Source organism: Capricornis sumatraensis, chromosome 21 (genome assembly GCF_032405125.1).
Source record: "Capricornis sumatraensis isolate serow.1 chromosome 21, serow.2, whole genome shotgun sequence".
In the NCBI taxonomy this organism is placed as follows: domain Eukaryota; kingdom Metazoa; phylum Chordata; class Mammalia; order Artiodactyla; family Bovidae; genus Capricornis; species Capricornis sumatraensis.
Genome location: NC_091089.1, coordinates 52,840,796 through 52,862,429, shown reverse-complemented (window position 1 = coordinate 52,862,429; position 21,634 = coordinate 52,840,796). Strand labels below are relative to the sequence as shown.

The 21,634-nt window shown below is 46.6% G+C and overlaps 1 protein-coding gene across 1 annotated transcript in view; it reads right to left on the bottom strand.

Moving 5' to 3' along the window:
- Positions 1-20,704, bottom strand: part of MAPK4 (mitogen-activated protein kinase 4) — a 59,226-nt gene extending 38,522 nt beyond the window's left edge. Inside the window, exon 1 of the mRNA XM_068993928.1 lies at positions 20,159-20,704. Coding sequence (XP_068850029.1) covers positions 20,159-20,704 — 546 coding nt within the window. The remainder of the gene's footprint in view (positions 1-20,158) is intronic.
- Between the last annotated feature and the right edge of the window lie 930 nt (positions 20,705-21,634).

The window sequence follows — 21,634 nt, the reverse complement described above, 5'->3', positions numbered from 1 at the left end:
ATTGATATTTCTCCTGGCAATCTTGATTACAGCTTGTGTTTCTTCCAGTCCAGCATTTCTCATGATGTACTCTGCATAGAAGTTAAATAAGCAGGGTGACAATATACAGCCTTGACGTACTCCTTTTCCTATTTGGAACAAGTCTGTTGTTCCATGTCCAGTTCTAACTGCTGCTTCCTGACCTGCATACAGATTTCTCAAGTAGGTTCCCTCTATACCCACTTTCTGGAGAGTTTTTTTTTTAATCATAAATGGATATTGATTTTATCAAAACCTTTTTCTAAACTTAGGTAATCATATGCTTTTTATTCTTCAGTTTGTTAATATGGGGCCTCCTAGATGGCACAGTGATAAAGGATCTGCCTGCCAATGCAGGAGACATAGAAGATGTGGGTTTGATCCTTGGGTCGGGAAGATGCCCTGGAGGGGGAAATGGCAACCCGGTTTTCTTGCCTGTAGAATCCCACAGACAGGGCAGCCTGGCAGGCTACAGTCTGTGGGGTCGCAAAGAGCTGGACACGGCTGATGACTGAGCATGCATGCACTTGTTAATGTGGCATGTCACATTAATTTTGCAGATATTGAAAAATCCTTACACCTCTGAGATAAATCCCACTTGATCATGGTGTATGATCCTTTTTATGTATAATTGCATTTGGTTTGCCAATATTTTGTTGAGAATTTTTGCATCTTTGTTCATCAATGATATTGGCCTGTAATTTTCTTTTTTTGTGGTATCTATGTCTGATCAGAATGATGCAGGCCTTGTAGAATGAGTTTGGAAGCACTTCTTTGGTGCTTTTTTTGGGGGGAATAGTTTGAGAAGAAGCCATGTTAACTCTTCTAAATGTTTAGTAGAATTCACCTGTGTAGTCATTTGGTTGTGGACTTTCGTTTGTTGGGAGTTCATTTTTTTTTTAATCACTGATTCAATTTCATTACTGATAACTGGTCTGTTCATAGTTTCTCTTTCTTTCTGATTCAGTGTTGGGAAGCTACACATTTCTAAGAATTTGTTCCTTTCTTCTAGGTTATTTTATTGGCCTATAGTTGTCTGTGGTAGTCTTTTACGATCTTTTGTGTTTTGTTGCTATCAATTGTAACTTCTCCTTTTACATTTCTGGTTTGATCGATTTGGGTCCTCTCTCTTTTTTTTCCTTTTGATCTCTCCAGCAAATCTGAATGAGAACCTTGCTCTCATTCAGGTAGAATTCTACTCAGGTAGAATATTCTTGGTTGTAGGTTTTTCTTTCATTTGCTGAAATATATCATGCCATTCCCTTCTGGCCTACAGAATTTCTGCTGAAAAGTCAGCTGATAGCCTTATGGGAGTTCCCTCGTATGTTATTTGTTGTTTTTCCCTTGTTGCTTTTAATACTCTATTTTTTGCCATTTACAGGGAGCCTTGTGTTTCTCTTTGCGTTAATTCTGTTTGGGACTCTTTTCTTCTGGACTTGGCTATGTGTATTCTTTCCCAGGTTAGGGAAGGTTTGCAGCTATTATGTCTTCAAGCATGTTCTCAGCTCCTCCCTCTCTCCCCTCCCTCTGGGACCCCTGTACCATGAATGTTAGTGTGCTTGATGATGTCGCTGAGCTCTCTCACACTGTCCTCATTTCTCTTCTGTTTTCTGTCCAGGTTTGGTGATTTCCACTACTGTGTTCCAGCTTGCAAATCCATTCTCCTATATCATTTGGTTTACTACTGATTCTTTCTAGTATGTTTTTCATTTCAGTTACTATATTCTTCATCTCTGTTTGTTCTTTATATTTTCTAACTCTTTGTTTAAATCTTCTAATTTCTTGCTCTGTACATCAATTCTCTTGAGTTCCTTGATCATCTTTACGATCCTTATCCTGAACTCCTCCTTGGGTAGATTGTGTATCTCTACTTCACTTGGTTATTTTTCTGGGCTTTAAAAAATCTTATTTCTTAATCTGGAACATGTTCTTCCGCTGCCTAATTTCACCTAAATTGCTGGGTTTTTTTAATTGTTTATTTTTATATATATGGTAGGGTGGGATCTTTCTCGACCGTGGAGAAGTGGCCTTTTGTAGAAGGTATCCTACGATCTCAGCAGTGCAGCCCCCTCTGGTTACCCTATGAAGGCTGAATAGGATCCAGTTTGTTCACATGGATGTTGATGGATCTGGGTGGCTTCTAGTTTTTCTCTGTGAAGAGAAAGCTGCTATAAAAATTTATACACAAGTCTTTGTATGCACATATGCTTTCATTTCTCTTGGGTAAATATATAAAAGTGCAATGTCTGAATCGTGGTAGATGTAAGTTTAACTTTTAAAGAAACTGCCATATCATTTTCCAAAATGGTTATAACATTGATTTTCAAATATAAAGCCAAACTTGCTTTCCTGAGATAAAACATACTTGACTGATGTGCATTTTCCTTTTTATATGTTGCTAAATTCAATTTGCCAGTTTTGTTTAGAAATTTTCTATCAGTGTTAATGGGAGATATTAATCTGTTGTTTTCCTCTAATGGTTTTATCAGGTTTTTCTTCACAGCAATGCTTAGAATGAATTGGAAAGTAGTCCATTCTCTTCAATAGTTTGAAAGAGCTTATAGAATTGGTACTTACTTCCTTAAATATTTGGTAACATTCACCTATGAAGTTATTTGGGCCTGGGGTTTTCTTTGTGGGGTAGTTTTTAACTACACATTTAATTTCTTTAATAGATACAGTGATATTCAAATAGTCTGTTTAATTTTTTGAGATATAATTCATGTATCGTAAAACTCACTATTTAAGAATCCAGTGGTTTTCAGTACATTGGCAAGATTAGATAAACATCATTACTACCTAATTCCAGAATGTTTTTGTCACCCCAACATAAAACCTCATTCTTATTGGAAGTCACACTCCATTTTCCTCCAACCTCTAGCCCCTAATACCACAAATTTATTTTCTGTCTCTATAAATTTGCTTATTTTGTATATTTCATATAATGTATATGAAATGAACTCATATAAATGGACTCATACAGTATGTGGCCTTTTGTAACTGACTGCTTTCACTTAGCATTAACAGTTTCAAGATTCATCCTTACTATAGAACATATCCTTTTTATGCCCTAAACAGACAAAAGAATCTTGAAAAAGAACAGTGTCGTCAGACTCACACTCCTGATTTCAAAACTTATGACAAAAATCTCACATCTTATATAAAAGTTAACTCAAAATGCATCAAAGACCCAAATGTAAGAACTAAAACCATAAAACTTGAAAACCATAAAAAGAAATGATGGGTTAAATCTTCATGAATTTGGATTAGGCAATGGTTTCTTAGTTTTGACACCAAAAGCAAGAGCAAGAAAAGAAAAAGTACATCAACTGGATATCATCAAAAAGAAACACTTTTGTGCTTCAAAGGGTAACACCAAGACAGTAAAAAGAATAACCCAAAGAACGGAAGAAATTTTTTTTGCAAACTGTTTATATGATGAGAGACTTGCATCTAGAATATGTAAGGAACTTGTACAATTCTATAAAAAAATTTTAAATGGATGGGCAGAGGATATGAACAGACAGTCCCCCAAAGAAGATATATAAATGGCCAATACACACATGAAAAGATACTCAACATCATCAGACATCAGGAAAATGGAAATCAAACCCACAATGACATGCCACTTCACACCCACTGGGATGGCAGAATAAAAACAAAATCTCAAGTGTGTGTGAATATTTAGAGAAATTGAAGCCTCATATATTGCTGGTGAGAATGTTAAATAGTGCTGCCATTTTGGAAAACATCCTGGTAATTCCTCCAACGGTACCATATGACCCAATAATTCAACTCCTATGTATATAATCGAAGAGAAAGGAAAAGCTCTGTAAACACAAAAACTTGTATATGAGTGTTCATAGCAGCATTAATCCAAAACCCCAAAGTGGAAACAGCTGACATATCCATCAGCTAAGGAACAGATAAGCAAAATGTTGTATATATGGTGGAATGTAATTCAGCAGTAAAAAGAAAGGAAAAAAAGAAAGTAAAATCTTCTACCATGTGGATGAACCTTGAAAACACTAAGTAAAAGAAGTCAGTCACAAAGAATCACATATTGCACGATTCTATTTATGTGAAATGCCCAGAATAAGCAAATCTATAAAGAAAGTAAATTTCTTGCTTGCCAAGGATGGTGGGGAGGTGTGGAGACTTTGGGGGATGGTGACTAAGGTGGGTGAGATCTTTTGGGAATATGTTTGAGGATGTTTTAAAATTGATTCTGGTGTTTCATGCATGACTCTGAATATGCTAAAAGCCATTGGATTGTACACTTTAAGTGGGTGAATTGTTTATTTCAGCCAAATTGTTTTTTAAAGGAGTTTAAAGGCAAATATAAGCTAGTATTCTACTGAAAAGGGATACCCTAGCTGGTAGCACTTTTCCAACTGGCTGAATGCTGGGGTAGCGAGCTCTGGTCCCTTGGTGGGAGTCTGTGTTCCCAAGAAGCAGGCCCTGGGCCTCAGTAAGTTTCCAGTGGGGAGAGATGGAAGAAGAGGGCCTGTGGGAGTGCTGGAGGACAGCAGGAGGGACGTGGGAATGTGGGAAGAGACCCGCAGAGAGGAGGGCGGGCCGAGGACACAGGGACCGTCAGTTCCTGTCTTGGTTCCCTCTCTGCTCACCATGGGGTGCGGAGGTCACAGAACTGCTCTGTTTGCCTTGTGTCCTCTTGGGAAAGCAGAATCAAGGGCCCCCTGTCTTATGACTCTTCCCTCATCATGGAAGGCAGCAGGGGAGATCTCGAGTTCTGAAGCTGAGCCCAGTTGCATCAGCTGCTCCTCGTCCCTCGAGGCAGGCCTGGTCCACCACTGCTACTTATTAGCAGTGGGTCTTAGATGAACCTCTCAACCCCTGGGGCTCCCTAGTCCTCAGCTGTCAAGTGAGAACAGTAAGTAATGTGACGTGCCTCCCTCAGAGGAAGCGGGAGGATCCTCTGGTGGGAGGATCCAGAGTTATCAAGGATGGTCAAGAACTTCCAGGGTTCACTATTGCGAACTGCAGGAAAATTTTCAGGTTTGAAATGACAATATTGGTCCCCTAGCTATAGTAGCTGGAGAAGGCAATGGCACCCCACTCCAGTACTCTTGCCTGGAAAATCCCATGGACAGAGGAGCCTGGTAGGCTGCAGTCCATGGGGTCGCTAGGAGTTGGACACGACTGAGCGACTTCCCTTTCACTTTTCACTTTCATGCATTCTAGTATTCTTGCCTGGAGAATCCCAGGGACGGGGGAGCCTGGTGGGCTGCCGTCTATGGGGTCACACAATGACTGAAGCGACTTAGCAGCTGCAGCAGCAGCTATAGTAGCTATCACCTGTTTACTCTCTCATTAGCATCTAACCCACACACCATATGCAAATTGGTTGGGGTCAGAATTGAGGATTGGTGACCACAGAGCAGAGCGCATATAAAAAGTCAAGACAACCAGACTTACAAGCTTAGTCTTCTGTCTTCAGACTCCTCTGCCTTCATCATGCAATGTACAGACAACCTCCTTCCTCCAGGGTGCTGGCCTGTGGAGCCAGGCCAGGATGGTCACTCTGGGCTCACTCTCTTACACAGGGAATTGTGACTCCAAATCCAAAATAAACAGTGTAGGGATGTAAAATGGGAAATATTGATCTCCAAGAAGATGAGTCCTGCAGATCACAACTGTTTAACTGAGATCACCTCCACGAGAACTCATGGTTTCTGCAGATGGCAGCAGTTCTGCATAGCAGGCGCAACACAGAATAAAATCTTCATGGCCATACTCCAGAGGCCCCAACACCTTGGAAACCTGCCGTCCAGGTCTTCTGGGGACACAGGAGGGGCCAGCGTGGCCCAGCAGGGAGACTAAGGAACAGCTCCCCCATGCCTGCTGTCAGAGGTGTGGTGGAGAGCGGAGGGCAGACATGGTGTCATGGACAAGAGAAGGAAGCAGGAGTGAGAGCACAGGGCAGCTCTGGGACCAGGGCTTGGCTCTCGATTACTGCTCTGCATGCCCAGGTGTGGACTTGCTGGCAGATGTCTAAAGGAGCATCTCTGGGGAGGCAGGGCTCCAGGCTTTGTAGGGTGAGGTGTGCAGAGGCAGGGATTTGGGTGCTCATAGTAACCAGGATCCATGCTGATTGGTCATTAGGTAAGGTGAAGTCACTCAGTCGTGTCCGACTCTTTGCGACCCCATGGACTGTAACCTACTAGGCTTCTCTGTCCATGGGATTCTCCAGGCAAGAATACTGGAGTGGATTGCCATTTCCTTCTCCAGGGGATCTTCCCGACCCAAGGATCGAACCCGGGTCTCCTGCATTATCTATTTTGATTGGTTGGTCCCAAATCTTAGCAATTAAGTGTTTTGACTATCACTCAGTGTATAACCTCCGTACTAGAATCACTTTGGCTAAATGGCCAAAGTGTCAAAACTAAGGCAGGTGGCTCCCTATTCTCATCCCTCTTTGGGTTAAATACACTTCCCACAGTGCACTGCTTCCTAATCCATCCATTTTGACAAGTTTACTCAAATAAAGGCTTTCTGAACTTTTCCTCTTCTTCACTCCTTCAATTTGTATCTTAGAAGAGAAAATAAAACATGGTTAACTGTTTTAATAAACTTTACTGTTAGTGAAACTGAACAGGACCCTGTGGGGTTCCTGGCAGTGGAAGCCATTCTGTGTCCCCCTTTTCTTATTTGTAGGAAATGGGCTTCAGCCTCCATGGCCTTCTTTGAGTTCTAAAGGGCAGGTTCAAAGAGTTGCTAATAGGGATGGGATGCAGAGACAAGAGAGTTGCAGTCAAGAAACACTAGTGCCGGCTTGGGGCAGGGTCCCGGTTCTGCCTCAAAGGACACACATGATATCTTTGAACTTGTCTACAGAACTGAAACTTCCAACAAGTGGAAGATGTTAACTTGATGAAGCATTCTTCATTCCAGAAAGAAGGTCACAGTTTGATAACCTCAAGAACCAGAGATGTTTATCAGGAGACCACCTGAGGTCAGATTAAAGAAATGCAGTGAAAGTCAAAGTCGCTCAGTCCTGTCTGACTCTTTGCGACCCCATGGACTGTAGCCAGCCAGGCTCTTCTGTCCATGGAATTCTCCAGGCAAGAATACTGGAGTGGGTGGCCATTCCCTTCTGCAGGGGATCTTCCCAACCCAGGTCTTCTGCATTGCAGGTGGATTATTTACCATCTGAGCCACCAGACCCCACACAAACCCTGATCCTTATTAGCAACCTCCTCCCACCCCAACCACTGATATAAAACTCCTCACCAAATCCCCCCAGCCTGGGACACACAGATGTGAGAGCGTGAGCCTGCATGTTGCCGTTTGCCTGGCAAAGCAATAAAGCTTTTCTACTTCACCTAAAACTCTGAGAATCAATTCGGCACTGGTGCACAGAGGCTGAGTTTTGGCATCATTAGTGGTCAGATTTCAGGTATCAGAATTCCCTCCAATGGTGATTCATAATCATAGTTAAAAAAATAAAAAGCCACTGTTTACTGAGTCCTTCCAAGATAGCTGACACACACATTACACGCATCATCTTCTCGACTCTTGTATGGCCCTGAGAAGTAGAATCGATCACGAGAGGATGGAGCCAGCCATCAGAGGCTTGTGAGGAAGCTGAAGTAACTTGCTCAGGGTTCCATGGCAGCAGTTAGCATCTGGCCACCCTGCCTCTGAGGGGAGAGGTCCTGCTTCCCAGGGGATGGCACACCTAGAAGAGCCTGCCCCATGTTCCCGTGGAACCAGTGGCCAAGGCGCAGCTGCCACCCTGGGTGGGGAGGTAAGATTTACACACTCGACAGCACAGGCACCTCCAGGCAGAATGCAGCCGGGGTCAGCACGTCCAGCCTCCTGGGCCGGATGCCACGGTGCTTGACCCGGCTCTCTTAGAGGCCAAATGATCTGAGTTTACCTATTTTGCAATAAACATGTTTTTGCAAGCTTACTCTTCCCACCCAGCAAACAAAGAGATCACTGGGAGAAAATTATGCATGTTCAGGCTTTCCTGGTGACTCGGTGGTAAAGAATCTGTCTGCCAAGGCAGGAGACACAGGTTCGATCCCTGGTCCGGGAAGATCCCACATGCTGCAGAGCTACTAAGCCTGTGCTCTAGAACCTGGGAGCCACCACTGCTGAGCCCTTGCGCCACAGTTACAGAGGTCTGCAGGCTCTAGATCCCATGCTCCACTGCGGTGAGAAGCCCGCATGCTGCAGCTATCACTGTTGCAGCGAGCCCCTGCTCACTGCTGCTGCTGAGTCGCTTCAGGCGTGTCCGACTCTGCAACCCCATAGATGGCAGCCCACCAGGCTCCCCGTCCCTGGGATTCTCTAGGCAAGAACACTGGAGTGGGTTGCCATTGCCTTCTCCACCCTGCTCACTGCAACTGGAGGAAAGCCCTCGCAGCAACGAAGACCCAGCACAGCCACAAATAAATAAAGTATTTTTTTAAAGTGTGTGTGTATAAAATTAAAAAAATAAATAGTTCAATCAAATGAAAAAAAAAGTGTGCGTGTTTACACTGTACTTTTGGAATGACTGGGGAAAAAAAACACAAAACCGCCATGTATAGTCCAGTGGTTAGCATTTTGGAGTTTTTACTTCTCATCTGTTTTTTATATATCATTCTTCTCTCCTTGCTTTAAACTGTTACGATCATACCATCCATCCAATTCTGTATCTTCCTTTTTAAACCTAATCCTTATTACATATACAGTTTCTATGTTATTCTAAACGCTTCAAAATCACCATTGAAAATGGTTGTATATCTTTCTATTTAGTGGATGAACATAGTGTACTTAACCATGCCTTAACCTCCAACATAAATTTGTTACGTTTAAATTTTCATGTCTCAAGTTTTCTTTAAGTAAAGAGGTAGTGTTTGCCAAGATCTGAGTTCCATGTTTCTAGGAATCATAGTTGGTTATGCAGCTTGAATTGGGATTTTTCACTTGGGGATGAATTTGAAATTGTACTGAGGTAGAATGAGAGGATACTATAGACAATGTCCCTGAATCTCAATAAAGCATTTAACTCAAACTCTCAGGACATCTTTGTGGACAGTGAAGAAACATGGGTCAGACCACTAAAAAATTATGTAAATTCACAACTGGTTGGACAGCTAAACCCAAAGAATTCTGGCTTAGGGTCATGTCACCCTGGAAGGAAGTAGCTGGTGAACATGAGACTAAGCCTTTCACCTAAACTCTTCACACATTTTAAAATCAGTGATATGGGTGAAGTCATAGAAAATTGGCTTTCGAATTATGAAGCTGTATGGGATAAGATTATGGGATAGAGCAAAAAGCCGAAAGATCTTGTCAGGCTGAAATATTTGCCGAAAGCCAAGAAGATGACACTTATTAGGGAGAAGGGTAAAGTTTTGTACTTGGGCTAAAAATCAATGATATGAATGTGAATAAACAAACAAACAAATATGTTGCTTAGTTGTGACTCTTTGCGACCCCATGGACTGTAACCTACCAGGCTCCTCTGTCCAGGGGAGTTTCCAGGCAAGAATACTGGAGTGGGTTGCCATTTCCTTCTCCAGGGGATCTTCCCAACCCTGGGATTGAACCCGGGTCTCCCGCATTGCAGGCAGATGCTTTACCCTCTAAGCCACCAGGGAAGCCCATGAATGTGAATGAAAGTGAAAGAAAGTGAAGGCGCTCAGTCGTGTCCGACTCTTTGTGACCCCGTGGATTGTAGCCCACCAGGCTCCTCTGTCCATGGGATTCTCCAGGCAAGAATGTTGGAGTGGTTTGCCATTTCCTTCTCCAGGAGATCTTCCCAACCCCAGGATCGAACCCAGGTCTCCTGCATTGCAGGCAGACGCTTTAACCTCTGAGCCACCGGGGAACCCCTGAACGTGAATAGGGAATACCAAACTTAACAGAAGTTAGTTGGCTAAAACCTCAATATGAGCTGATAGAGTAACATGGCTGCCCTGCAAAATAGCAGCACAACTACTTCTGCTTCATTGACTAAAGCCTTTGACTGTGTGGATCACAACAAACTGTGGACAATTCTTAAAGAGATGGGGATACCAGACCATCTTACCTGCCTCCTGAGAAACCTGTATGCAAGTCAAGAAGCAACAATTAGAACCAGACATGGAACGATGGACTGGTTCAAAACTGGGAAAGGAGTATGGCAAGGCTGTATATTGTCACCCTGTTTATTTAGCTTATATGCAGAGTACATCATGCAAAATGCCAGGCTGGAGGAAGCACAAGCTGGAATCAAGATTGCTGGGAGAAATATCAATAACCTCAGATATGCAAATGACACCACTCTAATGGCAGAAAGAGAAGAGGAGCTAAGGAGCCTCTTGGTGAAGGTGAAAGAGGAGAGTGAAGAAGCTGGCTTAAAACTCGACATTCAAAAAACTAAGATCATGGCATCCAGTCCCATCACTTCATGGCAAATAATGGGGAAACAACTGAAACAGTGACAGACTTTATTATTTGGCTCCAAAATAACTGCAGATGCTGACTGCAGCCATGAAATTAAAAGACGCTTGCTCCTTAGAAGAAAAGCTATGACCAACCTAGACAGCATATGAAAAAGCAGAGACATTACTTTGCCAACAAAGTTCTGTCTAGTCAAAACTATGATTTTTCCAGTAGTCATGTTGGATGTGAGAGTTGGACTATAAAGAAAGCTGAGTGCTGAAGAATTGATGCCTTTTAGACTCTTGAGAGTCCCTTGGACTGCAAGGAGATCCAACCAGTCCTAAAGGAAATCAGTCCTGAATATTCATTGGAAGGACTGATGCTGAAACTCCAATACTTTGACCACCTGATGGGAAGAATGGTCTCACTGGAAAAGACCCTGATGCTGGCAAAGATTGAGGGCAGGAGGAGAGGGGACGACAGGGGATGAGATGGTTGGATGGCATCACCTACTCAATGGACATGAGTTTGAGTAAACTCTGGGAGTTAGTGATGGACAGGGAGGCCTGGCATGCTGCAGTCCATGAGGTCACAGAGAGCCAGACACGACTGAGTGACTGAACTGAATAGGCTGTACAGGATCCTTGAGAGAAGGGAAAGAAACACATCAGGTGAGCTTCGTGTTCACCTGGCACTCTACCTGAGTAGATTTCCAACCACCACACAGGAAGGTGGAACAAAGCAGAGTACGGTTGTCCTACCGAGTTGAGGAATTAGAGGCTGGGGTCTGCAGCTGCAGAAGCACTGGAGCCCTTGGGGCAGGATTCTGGAGAGGAAGGAGCTTCATAGGGTACATGCTCAGGAGTTTGTGGAGTGGGGAGATCCCTCCAGATCTCTGGCGGAAGGCTGGTCTGCACATACACAGGGTGAGATCTAGCAAAGAGTAGTTACTTTGGAACTTACAGCAGAACGCAGATAGCAGAGGTTGCAGAAACCCTGGACACGTAGGTGTTTCAATCCAGCCAGAGGGGGAAACTCCTTATTCACATTCCAGACATTCAAGTGAGACAACAGCAAGGTCATACCACAGGAGTAAGGATCACGCTCTGGAGTCAGGTCCACTCTAGGCCTGCCCTGTCGAAGCATGAAAGCAAGCTTCAACAGAATCAAGGATCCTGTAATTTACTACGGGTGAATTAACTCTCCGTCAGAACAAAATTCAACACTTATTAAAGGAAGACAATATAATTCAAGCTCCTTTCAGGGTAGCAACTGTAATACCCACAAACAACCAAAAATTATTAGAAATGTGGAGGAGCAGGAAAAGTCACCCAAATTCAAGGAAAACAAAGTCATTCGGAAACAGATGCCAAGATGTCCCAGATGTTCAAATTAGTAAAGACTTTAAAGCAGGTATTATACGTTCAAGAATGTAAAGAAAAATATCTCAGTGAGTGAAAAGATGGAGAAATCTCAGGATATAAGTGGAAACTATGAAAAGGAACCAAATAGAAATTCTAGGGAAGTGCAGCATCCAAAATGAAAACTTCATCCAATGAGCTTAACAGCAAATTAAAGAAGAAGAGGTCAAGGAAGTTGAAGACAGAGACATAGATATTATCCATTCTGAAAAAGAGGAAAAAGATTGGAGGACAAACTTTTGCAACACACCAGGCTGAGTAACATACATATACTCAGAGCCTGGAAGGAGAAGAGAAAATGGGAACAGGAAAAAATGATTGCCAAAAACATCCTAAATATGATGGGGGAAAAGACACATATCTGAGCAATTCAATGAATTATCTAAATCGGATAAGTACAAAGAAACCCATACCTGGGCACACCACAGTCAAGCTTCTGGAAGTTAAAGATCAAGAAAGAATCTTGAAAGCAGTTAAGAGAGAAAAAGACATTACATATGGAGGAGCAATGATCCATATGAAGACCTTTTCTTGAGAAACATTACGGATAGGAAATAAAGCATGGACATTTTTAAGTTCTGAAAGAGAAAAACAGATTCAGAGCTTTCTGTCCTGGGAAAACAAATTTTTTAAATGAGAGTGAAATAAAGACACTTTCTAGATAAAAGAATTTGTCCCCAGCAAGCCTGAACTACATAAAATACTAGCCACTCTCTAGCATTCCTAGCAAGAAGGCTGACTTCCTGCTTCTTGAATTCTTCTGAAGCTTTGGAGCTCACCATAGGAGATGGCAGCTCTAATTGTGAGCAGGTGAGTGAGTAGGCTGGTGTTGACAGGAAGGAGGGAGGTGGTGATCTCTGCACTATTTAATCAACCATTCACCCCCAGTGGAGAACTGGACCTACAGGTGTATGGGAAGGACGAACTTTGACATTCAGAGAAAGGCAGAAAAGGGTGACAGGTACGCACTGGTACAGTTAGGCCAGCTGTCAGTAATGAAATACCCGTAGACTGGTTGGGAAGTGATCACCTTGGCCTCATTCCCAGATACTCCCAGAAGTCCCTATGATCGAGCAGTGAAGGGTCAGCTTCTGGCAAGCAGGGCACCTCCAGGACTCTGCCAGCTTCCTTTCAAATTGGTTGGTGCCTGCGCCATGCCAGTTATTAAAGGTTTATAATGTCACCACCGGAGCTAAGTGGGGTTGCTTCCCTGTGTGTAGCGTTCTGGTGGTGGGTAGAGAAGGACCCCAGGAGGCCTAGGGACAGAATGGAGACTCTGCTCCTGGGGCGGGGTGCAGTAGGAACCAGGGAAGCTCTGAAAGCCACCAAAATGAGCTTTTCCAGGTCAGCCTGAGGGTTCAGGGACACTTGGCTCTAGAACAACCTGTTCTAATCCCCCAGGTCATAGTTTTCCATTTTAAAATGAGATATTTCATAGCCTTTTAAATAAATCTTTTCACCTCCACTGATTGAGAATAATGTTCTTAGCAGCTTAAGAACTTCTAGCTGGGGCCCCAGCAAGTTGTCCTTCAGTGAGTCCACTCTCTCATGAAACCTTGGACCTCAGGAGTGGCAGGGCCCCTCCCAGTGCCTGCACTGTGGACCCCAGTCCTTTTCTGGGATGCCAGGCAAGCCCCTCCTCCCTTCCTGCGCCTACTTATCTGCATCTTCAAGGTGGAGGCCATACAAAATACAGGCACACAGAACAACAAATGGACAGTCTCTTGATCAGCGACAAAGACTCTATTTCAGCCACAGAAATGGACATTCCTCCTCCTAGGTTCAGGTTCAAAGGAATCTGTGTCTGCCTAGGCAGGCAGAGGAGGGTTATCTTGGCCTAGACAGACAAGAAGCCATCAAAGGCAGGCAGAGTGACCCGGAGGAAGAGGAGGTGGGGTGGGTCAACACAATTTCACCAGCAAAAACACAGCTAATCAAAGCTCTGTGCACAGCCTTTGAAAGCTGGCTGATACATTTTCCATCATGTACCTCTTTGCCTCCTTTGGGACCTTGAACCACAAGTCTTAACAAACTGCAGTAATTTGCTGAGCCCTCAATCAAACAGTCTCACTGAATTGTGAAAGCAATGTCTTGTCTTTAAATAACATCTAGTGAGGTAGTTTACACCAGGATAAAAAGCATGTTTTCTAAAATCATTTCTCGTATCTCCTTTTTTTTTTTTTGCAAGTCTGTCTGACTCTTTGCGACCCTATGGACTGTAGACAGACAGGCTCCTCTGTCCCTGGGATTTCCCAGGAAAGAATACTGGAGTGTCATACCACTTCCTTCTCTAGGAGATCTTCCTGACCCAAGGATCAAACCCATGTCTCCTGCTTGGCAGGCAGATTCTTTACCATTGAGCCACCTGGGAAGCTCCAGTATCACCTAACGCTCGTTAAAGTCAAACCTAAACAGAACCAGCACTCCTGATGGACTGTTTGTGCAGTTTTCCACCAAGGTCAAGGCATGGTGGACCAGGTGGTTTCCAAGTGATGTGACTGAAGCCTTAAAAGTCATCCTGCCTAAAACCATCTTCATAATTCCCGATCACAGTGCCTGATATCACCACCATTAAGTACCCCTTTTGGTTAAGGTACCTACTTCAAACACACCTATGTTACCTGGGAGGAGTTCTTAGCCTTCTTCATTGAGCTCAAGTCTGAGAACCTCAACTGCAAGCATCAGCGGATACACCAGGAGTGTCCACTTTCTGGGGACTTCCTTGGTGGTCCAGTGGTTAAAAATCCACCTTGCAACGGAGGGGACATGGGTTCAATCCCTGGTTGGGGAAATAAGATTGCACGTGCCTCAGAGCAACTAAACTCTCGCATCACAACTACTGAGCTCAAGACCTCAAGTGGAGTCGGTGAAGTGGAACAAAAGACCCCACATAATGCAACGACGGTCCCGCGCCCCAACCGAGACTCGATGTAACCAAACAAATAGCAAGTATTTAAGAAGAAACTAAAAGGAACGCTTGCAAGATAAAAGCAGCTTGCTCACAGACTAGCTACTCCACATCTTCAGATCAGTGATGCTTAAAAGTTCACCCACATGAGAATCACCTGGAGGCATGTTGAGCCGCAGCTTGCTGGGCCCCCACGCTGAGTTTCTGATCCAGTAGGTCTGGGATGGAAACTGAGAACCTGTATCTCTAACAAGTGCCCAGGTAAGGCTGATGCTGCTGGTCCAGAGCCACGCTTTGAGAACGATGGTACTAGTTGACCTCTGAGGAAACCTTCATGAGATATGGAGGCAGAGTGTGAGAGCATTCCGATCATGAATTTTAAGGTAAGAAGACGGACAGTTCTGAAGTATTGGGTTGGCCTTTGAAAGCCCAGGTTTTTCCATAACATCCTATGGAACTGTCTGGATCTTAAGAACCTTCTGGCCAAACCAACAGAAAGGGGTCAGGACCCAAAGGCAGGCCAGCCTGGCAGAAACCTTGGACTTGCTTGAATGACCCACCAAGACATATGCTGCTGCTGCTGCTAAGTCGCTTCAGTCGTGTCCGACTCTGTGCGACCCCACAGACGGCAGCCCACCGGGCTTCCCCGTCCCTGGGATTCTCCAGGCAAGAACACTGGAGTGGGTTGCCAGTTCCTTCTCCAATGCATGAAAATGAAAAGTGAAAGTGAAGTCACTCAGTTGTGTCCGACTCCTAGCGACCCCAGTGGACTGCAGCCTGCCAGGCTCCTCTGTCCATGGGATTTTCCAGGCAAGAGTACTGGAGTGGGTTGCCATGGCCTTCTCTGAGACATATGCTATGGGCCTCTTACTCTGGCTTTCTCTCCTTTGCAGTTTTCTCTGCTTACTGCTCCCAGGAAAGGCAGGTCCGCTGGCAGCCTCTGGCAAGGACAAAAGATGGTTCCCTCTCCCAGGCCCTTGCCTGGAGGGACGTGTTCACACAGCTAATCAGGCTGTCAACGCCCTGTTCAGCCTTCAGCACCCTCTCCTGGGGGCTCCTGACATTTCTCAGAATTTACACAGAACTTAGTGAAGTCTCAAACTACATTTTTTCCCCCTCTTTTGAGCTCATCTACTCCCTAATAGGATAAATTCAAAGGGAAACATGCTCTTCCAGCTGCCTCCTCTTGACACACACACAAGGAACTAATTAGCGGGCTTGCCGAGGAGGCGGGCAGAAAAGGGTTCATGACAAGAACACAGGCCGGCAGCCGCCCGCAGGAGGTGGGGGCTCCTGACTCACCCTTCGGCCATCACGTCAGGTCATTCAGTGGCTCGGTCATGTCCGACTCTTTGGCACCCCGTGGACTGCAGCATGCCAGGCCCCCCGTCCCTGGGTCCATATGTCGGTGGAGGGGAAACTGACATCCAGGTTTCTGCCCGGATGTTCTGGTGTTACCACAGCATCTACTGGGCAAGTGGTTGTGTTAGTGATTTAGCCTTTCACTCATCAGGAAAGCCTTTGACAGCCCTGCTTTCACTGATGCTATCAAGGATCCTATGAAATAAGCAGAAGGGGAATGATGGCCCCATTTGACAGATCAGACAGTTGAGAAGGAGCTCAGAAAAAAACAGAAAAAAACAGCGGACATGGTACTCTAGGCTCAGCCAATCCTTGTATGGTCTTAAACAGATCTCTTTCCTAGGCCTCAGTATTACCATTTGTGAGATGAAAGAAACGGACTTGGTGATTGGGAGGTCTCCTTACAGATCTCTTATTCTGGGAATGACCTACACAATACAGGAATTGAAGTCACATGGTGCATGACAGAGAAATCAGGGGTCCCCCATGCCATGCCTGATGAGTGAAAGCCGCCAGAATACCCCCATTGCTACCCACTGCCACATTCTATGGTCAGTGTAGGTCAACCAGGGCCTCTAGTTGCCCTCTGCCTTGCAAAATCAAAGACCCTTGGGGTGGCGTGGGAGGGGGTCATGTGCCCATAATGTTGGCTGACTGTAACTTGATGCTCCAAAGCTGTCAGATACTCATTAGAGAAGAGGAGGCTTTTCCTCCATGAGACAAACACAACGGACACCTACCCTGGGCCAGGCCCTGTGCTAGACGAGGGGGATGTGGACGGGAAGGAGACTTGCTGTCCACTCAGGACAAAGTTACAACGAGGACAAGGAGCACCAGCTGGTGCATCCATGTCCAGCTCCTCCCCCCGCCCCCTCCCCCGCCGTCAGATCACAAAGCCTGTCCCTGACCCCGGGCTGTAACCCACACAAAGGCACTGGCTGCAGGCCAGATGCGCAAGAGCTTCTTCGGGGCAAGCGTAGGATCCTTGAAGCTTTCAGAGGGGTCAAGTTTAGAGCTGCTCCAGTGAAGGCCATTGTCCTCCAAACACACCGGGGAGAGCAGGTGTATAGTTCTGACTTCTGTTGGCTGGAAGAATGCCATGCTGTCTCTCTGAGAGTCAAACCTTCTAAGCACATGGAATCAGTGACCCCAACTAGCTTGCCACCTGCAATGTGCTGGCCCATGACAATGCTTCCATTTGTTCACGACAGTCCACACAATCAGCTGGGCCATATCTCGGGTACAGGATTAGACTCCCTGGAGGAAACCGATGTGAACGTGATACAGCCGTCAAGAACCACGGAGCTCTTAGCCTAAGAGAACACAGAAGACAGCGGCAGAAATACCGCAAAGCAGACAACGGAGGGTGCTAGAAGATCCAGGTTATGGGGGGCGGAGAATTCGAAGGAAGGAAAGACCCAGACAGCCTCCATGGAGGAAATGGCGCATGGAAAGACCATTCATCAAGGTGCCAGAAGGCCAAATTCTTGTGCCCCTTCTGCCGCAGTCAGCCAAGTAATCTTGAGAAAGCCAGTTCTCTCCATCTTAAAATGGACCATTTGCCCAAAGTGCCTCATGGCATTATGATAATTAAATGAGAACTGATTTAAATGCAATCAGATAAAGGCACCCAATATAAAGCTTTCGTCATCACTTGGGGAAGAGTAGGGAGGAAGCTAAAAGCAGAGAGCATACGAGGGAGGAGGCAGGTGGGGGTGGGGGACGCCTGCCAAACCCAGGGCTGATGTAAGCACCTGCTGGGCCTGTCACTGGCTCCAGTGATTTTTTTTTCTTTTAAACCTCCCACAGTTAATTTTATCAAAGAGAGCCCACAAAAGTGTAAGTCAGAGCATCTAAATTCCCCTGCATCAGGAAAATCAAAGTCCCGACCAGAGAGACGGTGGCTTCCCACCCCTGAGGGACAGGCGCACAGCCACCGTTGGTGGTTAGTGAACCTGGGGCTCCTCCGTGGCCCCCAGCGTAGCTCCTGGGCCCCATGTACTCAGCCAGCACTCTGAACAGGGCGGGGTGGGGGGCTTCCTTACTACTTTCTAAGGGGCTTTGCTTTTATGTTCCATTTTGATTCATAACCACGAGCCGGGGGGCAGGCAGGGCACATACGATCACCGTTATCAAAGATGGGGAAATAGAGGCTCCCGGGGGTGACTGTGTCCCAGGCAACATCCCCAGAAGGGACCCTGGGTCTCCGTCTCCATCACAGCATCACCTCCTCACACCTCCTTCGGAATCACTGCCGCAGACACTGCTTGCGCCAACAACCCCCCGCCCTCATTTTCCTGAAAGCCCCCACCACGTGCTGTTCTGCACCCGCTCCCATATAGCACTTCACTTGCATCGAAGAAAAACTCCTTGTATTATTTCCAAACGTCCTGGTTTATTCCAGTTCAGAAGGTGGTTTTGTGCATCCCAGAAATAACAGTGTCACGGATTCTCTGGTCCTTTTACCGAATAAGGGCAGATTTGGGTTAAAATTTTCAGTTCAGTTGTTTGGAATCACTGCTCCTTTGAAAAAAAGAGAACCAGCACAGGGAATTAGGAAGACAGAAGGGCACGGGATTTTTTTTTTTTTTTTTTTTACCGTGGACATTCCTTCCGACAGACTTGGCTGTCAGGTTTGACAGATGGTCTGGCTGCAGGAGTGGGGACAGAGGGCAAGCTCATGGTTCAGGCGGCACCAGGCAACAAGAGCCAGCTGGGCTGATGCGAGGTCTGAAATGTGAGCTGGAGCCCAGGTTCCAGCCAGGGAGGGTGGGACACGGAGCCCTACCCCCTAGCCCCCTCCCCACGCCACCCCACTGCCGCTGCGCTAGGCAGGTTGGCACCTTTTCTCAGTGTCTGTGACCTTCTGGCTGGAGGCAGATAGGGTGGCAAGGGAGAGCAGAGGAACGGGGCCTCAGAGAGAAGGCTGGAACATGTTCAAGGTCAGAGATGCCCTCCCCACTCACTGCCCACCCCAGCCCTGTGGCTGGTAACAGGGCTGATGCACCCACTTCCTGAGGAATGCACTTATTCTCTTGGGTTGGCCAGAAAGTTCATTTGGGTGTTTCTGTCTGATGTTACAGGAAAATCGGGATGAACTTCTTGGCTAATTCAGTAGTAAAAATTCATGATTGACAAGTTTTGGCAGGAGGCCAGAAGTCACAGCTACCCCACAGCTCTGTTGAGGGGTGCCTGTCTGAGATGCTTAGAGGCTCCCCTAAAGTCAGAGGAACTGGGGTAAGGAGAACAGAACTTCAGAGAACTAGCTCCTGAAGGGCCCAGTGCCTTGAAAACGAGTGTCAGTGTGGCTGGGGCTGCTCTGATCTCTGCAGCTGATCACCATGTGGGGTTTCAACACCAACCAGACCCTGTGGCTTCAACATCACACTTCAGGCCCAGGGCATCATGGGACCTGGGAGAGCTGAGCCCTTAGCTGGATAAGGTACGACAAGAATGAGTTTATCAGATTCCCCATTCGTGCCTCTGTCCACAGACAGAGAGAATGGAACGCAGAGTGGGGCAACTTTGATGGAAGGAGGAGGCAAAATGAGCCAGAGAGTAAGACTCAAATCCTGGGAGGCCTCCCGGGGAGTCCTGAATAGAGGGTAGGGAGGGGAGGAGGTTAGGCAGACGGCGGGGATAATACGGTGCTAGAGGCAAATTCACCAGCAGCTCATTTTTTTTTTTTTTTTTTTGGCTGTGCTACACGGCTTATGGGATCCTAGTTCCCCCACCAGGGACTGAACCCAGGCTGTGGCAGTAAAAGCCCGGAATCCTAACCGCTAAACCACCGGGGGAGCTCCCCAGCTGCAGCATCATAAAGCCACGGAGTTTAGAGCTGGATCATCTAATCCAACCGCCTCCTGTAGACCAATCATTGGTCATGGCCACGTGGCAGAGGCAAGACTAACAACCGGACCGCCCCTCTTTCTCGCACCCTTCAGCTTCCCCCTAAATACTGAGCCCAGTCTTCTGATTCCACTGGAGCTAGGAATACTCTCTCGAACACTGAGTGTTCTTGAGGATTCCATGGACCGCCCTTCTCAGCCGTTCCAGCCAGACATACCTTGTGTGAATAATGCTGATCAACGATCCTCGCCAACCCAAAATCCCCAATCTTGAGCACGAGGTCCTCGGTGCTGATGAAGATGTTGGCGGGCTTCAGGTCTCGGTGCAGCACGTTGGCAGAGTGGATGTACTTGAGCCCCCGGAGCAGCTGGTACATGAACAGCTTGGCGTGCTCCTCGGTCAGTGTGCCCTGCTCCAGCAGGCGTGCCAGGTCAGTCTCCATGTACTCCTGGACGATGTAGGCCACGCTGAACTTGAACAGCTCGCCCTGCAGGTCAGTGCCCTGGGGCCCCAGCACCTCGTACACCTTCACGATGTTGTCGTGGTCCAGGCGCTGGATAATCTTGATCTCCCGGAGTGCGTGCTTCCTGCTGCGGGCATCGCTCAAGGTGATCTTCTTCACCGCCACCTTCCGGCGGGCCCTGCTGTCCACGGCCGACAGCACCAGCCCGTTGACGCCAAAACCCAGGGGCTGGAAGTCAACAAAGCGCCCGCCCAGGTCATACCCATAGACACTGGCGAGGCAGCCGCCCTTCTCGGCCATGGTTGGCTCAGTGGTCAGGCGCTGCCCGTGGGACAGAGGGGCAGTCAGGAAAGACCGAGTCCCAGCTCCTGGTTTCCCCAGCCCTCCTCATTCTGTCAAGTCCCGAGGCTGAAGGATGCCTTTTTTCCTGGTGATGTCACTGCCACTGGCTCTCTGGAGACAAGAGTGGCATCTGTCCACACCCGCTGAGCTGCAGAAGTTGGAGGCTCAGGCTGTCCCCTTAGCCTCGCCCTGGGAAGGCTGTCCACCAACTTCTATATGCTTTGAGCCTCCCTGGAAGCTTAGAATGGCTCATGATTCTTTCAAATACAGTATCTTGGAAAGAAAATCCAGTCCCATTATCTATGTGAATGGAAAGTTTTCTCTCATGATGGACCACAAAGTAAAGATGCAGAAACTCTCCCCTTTAAATCCTGTTATAAGAGGTTACTTCTGGCTTAAATGTGGAGCCGTCGCTGAGCTATGTTCCTTTCCTTTCGATGGTCCAAAGTCTAGTGATATCGCAGCCTCTGGCAGCCTGGGAGCTGCCCTCCAGGTCCCAAGCAGTACGAAGGGATCCCAACAGTGGATTTGAGAGGCTTGTAGGGACTTCTCTGTACCTCTGTCAGCTTTCCTTTCTACTAGCTCCTCTCAGATTCTGAAACCCAAACCAGTCTGTTGAATGCTGGTGAAGAAAGCTGGAGAAATTCAAGCACCTTTCATGAGCTCTACACCAAGCTGCACCTGAAGTCCCAGACCTGGGTCTCACCTGCCTGGCCTGGATCCTCCAGAGACTTCAGAGGCGGGCAGCGTCCTCTGTCACCCCCTCATCCACATCACCGTGAAGGAGACTGTGTTCTGCTGGACCCAGAGAGGCTGGCGGAATGCAGCATCTTTCAGACCGAGTCTCCTTCCCTGTCAAAGAGACAATGTTGGGTAAATTTCCACACT